Genomic DNA, 9327 nt, shown 5'->3' with positions numbered 1-9327 from the left:
TGTGTGTGTGTGTGTGTGTGTGTGTGTGTGTGTGTGTGTGTGTGTATTGCTAAAGGACCTATAAATTAATCTGGGGTTTGTAACCTTGCTACAGCTAGAATACCAAATACTATATGTATGCTGGAGATCTGAAATCTGTTAGCTAAAACAAGTAGAGTGGAGATGGAAAGTAGAGGGATAGGAATAGAAATCTGTTTTACTGAGGTTATATAAGATCAGTGACTAAAGCTGAGAGTAGAATGTGGTGGTTCTGACTGTTGCCAATCTTTTATTTGAAGACAAGTTGCAACCAGGTTGGTTGTAGATACTACTTAATATATTGTGGAGAAAAAAAGCAAAAACCTCTTAGTGTGTTATTAGGTGAGCACGGTGAATCTGGCTCAAAAGCTGTAGATATATCGTCTCCCAAAGAATATCCTAAATACTTTTTAAAAAGGAAAAAATACAGGATACATGAATGCTTAAGAGAAATTTTTATTTTGTGTATGGAAATAAATCTTTTCCAAATGGCAGCTGGTTCTTAATACAGTTAATGTGATGAGGTCAGTGTGCGTAGTTATTTAACGTTAGTATAGGTAGATTAGTTTCAGTTGCTTTCAGCAATGTTATATTCTCTATGGTTCTAATAGTGAGCCATTGCTGTAGATTTGGCTTCTTCACTGATGGGTGTTTATACAAGCATTGTAAATTGGGTAAGTTTATAATGGCTTTTCAAAGCAAAGCAGCATGTTGAAAATACCTCTTGAAGTAATATGATAAAAAAAATAATTACTTTTCAGGTCCTGACAGGAGTTGCTGGAGAAGATGCAGAATGTCATGCAGCAAAACTATTAGAAGTAATTATTCTTCAGTGTAAAGGGCGTGGAATTGATCAGGTTGGTAACTTTGGTTGATATTGTTAATATTAAAAAGATTTTTTTCCTCAAATATGAGTCGATTATCTATTAACGTGAAAATTAATACCACAAAGGAGCCAGGGATTTCATTAAGTGTGATTGGAAGTTGGGATTTGAGAGATGCATTTGTGTGCTTCCTTTGTGTATATGGCAAGTAATAGCTATGTAGGTTGCTCTGAAAGTAATGCCCCTATTTACTTCCATGGAAACTAGATCGGATACAAAGAGCATAATAACACTATTTGACAGAGCAAATTCTCAGCTACAAAACATTATTTTTCAATGTAGTCAATGTGTATATATGTAAATATAGTATAATATAGTATATAGTTAAAATATCTGCACCAGTGGGGGTGACCCACTGTCACATAGCTGGAACACGTTGTGTACCATCTACCTACCATCTCACTGTGTTCACAACCACTGTCTGGCGTCCATAAACGTTCAGCAAGCATTTGATGAATGTCAGTGGATGCTGTTTTTTTCTGTGAGGAGGAGTTCAATGACACCTCTTTGTTCCATACACATAACCATTTCAGACACTGTTTAGTCAGACTGCCCCACTGCTGCCATCTGTCACACAGCAACAACATGTAGTGGGATATTGGTGGGAAGGTTCAGCCTCTGTTGCCATCCCACCAACATCTGCCTCTGACACTGTGGGCCAACATAATAAAGCAGGAGGCATTGCTTTCAGAGCAGCCCTCATATATCAGTATCTTGGCATGGTTTCTTTCCATGCTTGTGGGCGTTGTCCCTGAAAATTCTGGTTTTAACTTATTTGAAGGAAAAACTTCTGTAGCAAGCCTTTTTTAGTGTGCTGTCTATGAAGAGTAATTCTTTTAATAGCTATCATCTTGGAATGTTGGCCACGTCCATTGACTTGTTATTTTTTTTTACTATCCACAACTAAAAGCCACAAAAACTGAGTTCCTAGGCCTCTTTTTTTTAAAAGACAAGATTAAAGTACTAGGGATTTACTTCTGCTGTCCATAATGTCACAAAATCCGCATGTTTGGAGTAGATATAATAACTTCTCATGTTTTTATTTCATCTTCATTCATATGTGACTTCTGTTGGCTGTGAACAACTATTTCCATTTCACACCCTATGTATTTATGTGCCAGTCTGGTTTTTCAGCCATTTCTGGAGTCTGAAATAAAGAACTGATTTTGACCACTAAGTTTATAATGGTTCTCACTCTTCAGTGCATACCCTTATTTGTGGAAGCTGCTTTAGAGAGATTGACCAGAGAAGTGAAAACAAGTGAACTACGAACAATGTGCCTCCAGGTTGCCATAGCTGCTTTGTATTACAATCCTCATCTATTATTAAATACATTGGAAAATCTTCGTTTTCCCAATAATGTGGAGCCTGTCACTAATCACTTCATAACACAATGGCTTAATGATGTGGACTGCTTCTTGGGGTGAGTGTTTCTAATCTTGAAGATTATTCTCTAAGGTACACCTCTATATTATCAGCTTCTAAATCATACTGGAATTTGTAATTTGCACGCTGTTTTGTTTTACAGGCTTCACGACAGAAAAATGTGTGTGCTTGGCTTGTGTGCTCTCATTGATCTGGAGCAAATACCACAGGTTTTAAATCAAGTTGCTGGCCAGATCCTGCCAGCTTTTATCCTTTTATTTAATGGATTAAAAAGAGCTTATGCCTGTCATGCGGAGCATGAAAATGACAGTGATGATGATGATGAAGCTGAAGAAGATGAGGAAACAGGTATGGAGACTGAAAATCCATTGTTATGTTCTGTTTTTTTCATGTTTCATGGTGGATATGTGGAGTTGTTTTTTGTGGAATTCTTCAGAGTTCCCTAATTCCAAAACTCAAAGCAGAGATAGAGCATTAGACATCTTTTAACATCTTTCAAGCATATCTGTTTACTTTCCTGTCACTCTTAGAAGCTGACTTCCACAACTGGGTCTCCTCAAAGTTGTTGTCAAGCTGGCTTTTGTGTATGGATGCTGTCAGCACTGAAAAGAATTAGTGCTGGGTCCTGTTTTCTCTTTGGCAAGTTAGAGTCAGTAGAAGGAGTTTGCTACTGTGCTTCATTGTACAGTTTGGACCAAAACATATTACAAATTGTCCCATGAAATGCTGGAGTTGTAGATGTATATTGAAAATGGATTGTAGTCATAGTGGTTTGAGTGGGAAGGGACCTTTTTAAAGTTTGGTTCTTACTGCCCTGTCCTGGGCAGAGGCACTGCCTGCTAGATCAGTTTGCTCCAAGCTCCAATGAAGATAACAGTTCTTAGTTTTTTTCTTAAGCAAGGATTTCTCATTTCTCATGGTCTGAACTTCATCAGCTTTTATAGACTTATTTCTCTATACGGCTTTGTCACAGGTTTTCACCTTTTTTGCATATTCTTTATTTAAAGATAAAAATTATGCGTAATTTCTCCCTATGTCTGTTTTTCATCTTTTCTATACTGTGCTTAAGTTTTTCTCTCTTGATTCGTTTTGCTTTTTATGTTGTCATCCTCATGTCTTTGAATGTTTGAAGCAGCTTTCTGCATTTAAGTGTTTTTCATTTGTCTAGTTGAAGCCAGGTTTCTTTTTGATCCCTGCTATTGACTTCTGGATTCCCCAAATCATTACACATTGTTAATCCTATTACTTTTTGTAGTTCTCAAGCATCATTTCCAAGTCTCTTTTGAAGACCCCTTTAAACATCTGTTGTCAAATTATCATTATTATTATTAATTAAGCATCAAATTATTTCAAACATCCTTTGGAGTACAAATAGTGCTTTGTTTAATTTTAGCAAGTGCTTTTCAACACTAACTGTATGTATGTTTATATATCTTTTTAACTGTTCTTGAGATTAAACATTTTTGTGTGTGATATCTCACTCAGAGGAATTGGGGAGTGATGAAGATGACATTGATGAGGATGGCCAAGAATATCTAGAAATTCTAGCAAAGCAGGCAGGTGAAGATGGAGATGACGAAGACTGGGAAGAAGATGATGCTGAAGAAACTGCTTTGGAAGGGTATTCCACAATTATTGATGATGAAGACAACCCTGTTGATGAATATCAGATATTTAAAACAATTTTTCAGAGTAAGTAATTTTATTTTCTTTTCTGGCCAACAAATTACATTTTAACTTAATTTTAGCTTGTCATCATGAACCAGAACTTGCTGAAAGATTCCAACAGGTTTCCAGTATATGGTTTGAATGAGTTCTTTCTTTGAAAAAGGGGAGAGTGTTGCCATCACTTCTCTTTGAGAGAAATAGGAGCTCTCTGAATGAATTTGTTGTGGGAGGGAAGCAGAGATATGTCTTGGATTGAGATGTCTTGAATTATGTAATCCTAACAGGGTTTATCAGAATGTTGTTTTGATTGAAATGACAGTGAGTCAATATGCTTTGAGTTACAGAACATTTTAATGAACGTACACCTTTTGTTTGTTTTTTCTCTTGCAGCAATTCAGAATCGTAACCCTGTGTGGTACCAAACTTTGACACAGGGCCTTAATGAAGAACAAAGGAAACAATTGCAGGACATAGCAACTCTGGCAGATCAGAGGCGGGCAGCACATGGTATTTTTTCCCCTTTATACCATTAAGCAATTCTTTAGCTGTTTGAATGCTGTTCATATACTCAGCAGCCTATAAGTCAAGCCTAATAACGTTTTCATCAAAGCAGGCTTGTTTTACAGTCTGGAGATGCTTGAAAAGTGTTAAGTTTGCCAGGTCACAAAGCTTTAGTGCATAATTTGTATGGAAAACCACGTGTATGAAATAGTAGAGATGTCTCAATGAAGAGTTGTTACAATTTGGATTATATATTATATACTTCATTATACATGTGGAAGTATATATTATATAGTTGGTTATAATGTTGAACTTGAAAACAATTATTGACCTGAAAGTGGATGAACTTACAGGTATGGTAACAAACATGTTACACAACCAGTAGAATATTTTGTGGTGTGACTTAGTACAGCTGGGATAGCCACTGATTCTGTGGGTGGGAAAGTACTTGCTCAAAAACTAGTGTCCAGCTATAAAGCTACATTGTAAATCTATTAAATATTTCAAAATGCTATTCTTCAGAGGAAATAATATGGATTGATTCTTAACTGTTTCACTATGTAGCTAAGAAGAATCTCCATATGCCAAGAGAAACTTGTCTTCTGTACTCTGAGCGACCAGGAGTGAACAAAGCCATTTTGCCTTGGTTGTGTTCTCTCCTTGTCCCTCATGAGCCACGGCAGTATTTTTCTGGCCTTTTTCAAATGAAACAGTCAAAATGCAGATCCTCTCGATAATGAGTCCTGTATTTCCAGAAAGAGACCAATTGGAAGTACTTCAAGATAGGAGAAAGATAGACTTGAAATTAGACATTTAATAACCTTGAGCTGGGAATAATGCAACCCTTTTGTGTTACCTAGATTGTGGTATTGGTTGACAGAAATGCATATGTCTGCTTTTTACCAACCTGTTTTTGAGCTTTCCTTTCATTAGAGCTTGTAAAAAGATTAGAACTTGTAAAAGGCAATCTTGCTTTAAAGGATGTACTATGCATCTAGTAAAAACAGATGGAGGGATGGATTTGTGAACCTCAAATGCCTAAAGGTCTTAAGGCGTGGTTGAAAATGAAACATGATAAATGTGGTGGTTTCTCTCAGAACTAAGCTTATTTCTGCTTATACTGTTGAGCTGACATAGGAACAAATGAAAGCTGAGCTGATATCTGTATAGTGCTTTTGTTTGTAATATGTGATCTGGTACTGGTCTGATGGACAAGTATTTTAATCAGAAAGAAGAGGGCATCTGTCAGCGATTTTAGAAATCCAGCATTTGTTTAGGTCTTCCTTCTGAAATGTGGATTTACATACTTGTTCCGCAAAGCTAAAGTATTTTTGTTGGAAACATGAATTTCATTTATCATTTAAGCATAACTGTAAGTGCCTGCTGGAGCCTGATGCATTTCTGCTTTACGGGCACTGATTAATTTTCCTTCTATCTTTGTTCTTTTTAATTTTTTTTAGAATCCAAAATGATTGAAAAGCATGGAGGATACAAATTCAATGCTCCGGTCGTGCCAACTTCGTTTAATTTTGGAGGCCCTGCCCCAGGAATGAATTGAGTTATCACTTTTCCTGCTACTGTGTGATTGTAGTGAAGAGCTTGTGTTCCTCCCAATAGTGGTTCCAGAATTGGTTCATGTTATCTACAGCTCACTCTAAACTAATTGCTAAATAGATTGGACAAAAGCCCCAGATGTGGGACCTGATCATGCAGTCTAATACTGGAAAGCAAACTAGAGGGTTTTTTTGAAGATAGGAAGAATCTGAATTTAAAGCTTCAAATGACACACTTTGGAAATCGGAAATCAAGAGGGATGTCATGAAGGCAGCTTTTCTTTTTCTGAGGAAAAAAAATAGGCATGGGCTGCAGGACTATTTAAAATCTCATTTACAGTACAAGTTAGGAGGCAGACTTAATTTTTACACCTGTGGCAGTATGAGTATTTGCCCAACTTCCCTTTTCTCCCTTCCTTATTTGGGTGTCTATTCTTTCAGTGTAAATAAGGTAATCAGATAGCCTTACTTAATCTTCATCGTTTCCATTTATCAAGATTGTTCATATGTAGAATATTGGACACTTAATGTAGCACTACATAACTGATAAATCTGTAAATGAATTAGCACTTTCATATTGAAACAAGCCTGCTAGCCTATGTACAAAAATAGCAAAATGTTTGCTGTTTATAAAAAAATAAAAATAAAAAATAAGGGATGTATTGGGGAAAATAATTTCAAGTTATTAATTTAAAATGAACTAGCAGTTTTGTACCTGGTGACTTTGTGGTGCAGTCACCTCTGGCTGTGACTTGAATTCGGTTCTGTAAAAAAGGGGTTAGTGATATTTCATTGCTGCTAAAAAGAAAAAATAGCAACACCCTCTGTGTCCTTTGTTTTTCTTAAAGATCTCACTGTACGAGTTACAATTTGGATACAAATGTTCATTGTAAGCACTGAGAAAGTGATCTTTTCTGAAGCATGTAAATTAGATGTGAAGTTCTGCTCTTAAATGAGTTGATTGAAGTGTGTGGATGAAACATCTATATATGCAATCTATTAAAAAAATAATAATTTGGCTAACCTGGGCTTTGATCTATGAATGCAACTTTTCCCATAATTTTGCAAAACCTTTTTTTCCCCCCCACCATGGCAGTGCAAGTGCACTCCCAGTGTTAACATACGATTGTCTGCCTGATCCAGACAGTGTATTTGAAGTTTTGCCAATCTTCCATTTTTGAAGCCACAATTTTCTTCTTTCAAAGTTGCTATAGTAACTAGTATTTTAGCTAGAGAGGCGAAATACAGTTCCCTCTGGGACCACTATGAAAACCACTGTATGAAGAAGCCAGCAGGGAGATGCTGTGAATGGGTTGGCTCATATGCCCCCCCTTTCTTTTCTTAAAGCATAAATCCATAGGTTTTTGATCTTGCCTTGAGATCATTGGTGTCAGGTCTTTTAAATCAAATGTTTTTTTTTTTCTTTGGTCTGTTTTTATATAAAAATGTCACCTGCTGTTACAATTGATATTAAATGAGCTACCTTAATTTAATGTAAGCCTCCAAAATTTAAATACAGGTTAAAAATAAACTGAGTTTATATCTGTAAAAATGAAATGCACATATATATATTATGATACTCAAAATGCAGTCTTCAGAAAATTGGTTTGTGTGGTGTGTTTTTTTTGCATCAGCAGCATAGCTGGAATTGGTGTGGGGTTTCCTTGCTGACTGGCATGGTTCTCTGCCTTCTGTTTGTTACAGGATGGCTAGTGCTGTGCTGTGAGCTAGGTACACGGGGCTTTTCCACTCCATCCTCTCTGGACAGCCTTTCTTAGGTGAAAAACACTTCCCTGCAGAGTGCTGGCGTGAGAGGCTGAGGCAGCATTATGCTGTCTCTTTGCTCTATTGTGATACCAAAGGGGTACTTGAAGGAAACTGTAGACTTGATGGATATTGCACTTGAGGTGAAAAGGCCTAAAAAATTCAGTATTGAATCCAAAGTATCTGTTATGCTAGTGTTATGGGAGCCACAGTAGTACTTACGTAGTGAGCCCTAAGCTGACTGGCTAAGTACACAGGGCAGAACTGTCTTGTATAAAATGCATAATTCCTGAGCACCCACAGGTGTACTCTGGCCTCAAGCTCATCTCTGAACAGTTTTATCTTGTAGGAAAAGGTGATGTGTAATCACAGAATGTTTTTTCCTGTGCATTCCTCAACCTTGAAAAACACGCAGTTGGACTTGAATCATTTCTGAACATCTGCTTGTTGGGTATCTGCTTATCTCATATAGTTCCTGCTCTACCAGGAAAGTCTGAGAACATTTTAGGGCAGATGGTGCTTTTGCCTGAGGGTAAGAGATGCAACGCAGCAGCAAGAAGGCTGTGTGTACAAAGCAGATGAAAAAAGAGGGAAAATTACCAGTTTCGTGCCATTGTTATTTCTAAAACTTCACTTTTCTACATCGAGAGAGGAAGTTTATCTTGGCGGATAGCCTTACTTCAAGGGTGCTTTCATGTGCTAACTAGACCGGTTAGAAATGAGCAGCTTTTTAAAAAATGGATCCTACAACTTTGCTTTCCTTTGCTCCAAGAAATGTATATGAATTGCAGCACAGTTTTACATTGGTGGTGGTGATAGTGCATTTCATGATGCACCATTTCCATTTGGTGATGCACATGTCAAATTCTCCTAAAACTTGCACTTACCCATTCAATTTTTCAGGGATAATGCAACTCTAAAGGAAGAGTTGGGAAGTCTAAAATCTGTTTTTTTCTATTATGGAAGATTTCCTTTGATTAATAAACATCTTAAGCAACTCCTCCATCTTTGCTCATTTTGGTGTGGGGTTTAGAATGTAACTGCGTTCTGACAGTACTTGGGAGTTCTGTTGCTTAGCTCTGATGTTTGTTTTCCCCTCTCAAATGCTGCTGACATACTCTATACCAGTTGTGTAAGCTCGGTAACATTTTCCCTAAGAAGAACCTAGGTTTTGGTACAGTACATCAAAGCTACGGTCAGATGTGTCACAGCCTTGAAACTGCAAGACTCAGTGTGCAGTGGAGTAATTACAAAGCGCTGCACGTGCATCCAGGTGCTCTGTGCTGTGCCTTGTGACTGATAGCCGGTAATCAGTTGCACAGGTTAACCTGCATTTTCCTAACGGAAATTTCCTCCTTTTTGCAATTACCAGTTCTTGGAGAAGCACCGTTAAGCCTCACGGCCCGTTTTGTCCTGCTTTTATTAACTTGTCTTCCAGTCCTTCCTCACGCGTAGCGTGTGATGCTAACCAAGGTAGTTCAGTCGCTCGCTGCCGCACGGAGCGACGGTGCCCCGAGGTGCTGCAATGCCGCGCGGCAGCGACCTACGGCTGG

General features: G+C 37.7%; 1 protein-coding gene across 1 annotated transcript; it reads left to right on the top strand.

Moving 5' to 3' along the window:
* The first annotated feature begins 777 nt into the window (after positions 1-777).
* LOC104910981 (importin-7-like) lies at positions 778-7615 on the top strand. Its single transcript, XM_010710928.3, has 6 exons — positions 778-875; positions 2105-2325; positions 2431-2636; positions 3774-3980; positions 4347-4463; positions 5918-7615. Exons 2-6 carry the CDS (start codon positions 2177-2179, stop codon positions 6013-6015), a joined length of 777 nt encoding a protein of 258 aa, XP_010709230.2. The 5' UTR covers positions 778-875; positions 2105-2176; the 3' UTR covers positions 6016-7615.
* The last annotated feature ends 1712 nt before the right edge of the window (positions 7616-9327 follow it).

This window comes from Meleagris gallopavo, chromosome 5 (genome assembly GCF_000146605.3).
Source record: "Meleagris gallopavo isolate NT-WF06-2002-E0010 breed Aviagen turkey brand Nicholas breeding stock chromosome 5, Turkey_5.1, whole genome shotgun sequence".
Lineage (NCBI taxonomy): Eukaryota > Metazoa > Chordata > Aves > Galliformes > Phasianidae > Meleagris > Meleagris gallopavo.
This window is presented reverse-complemented; position numbering and strand designations above follow the sequence as displayed.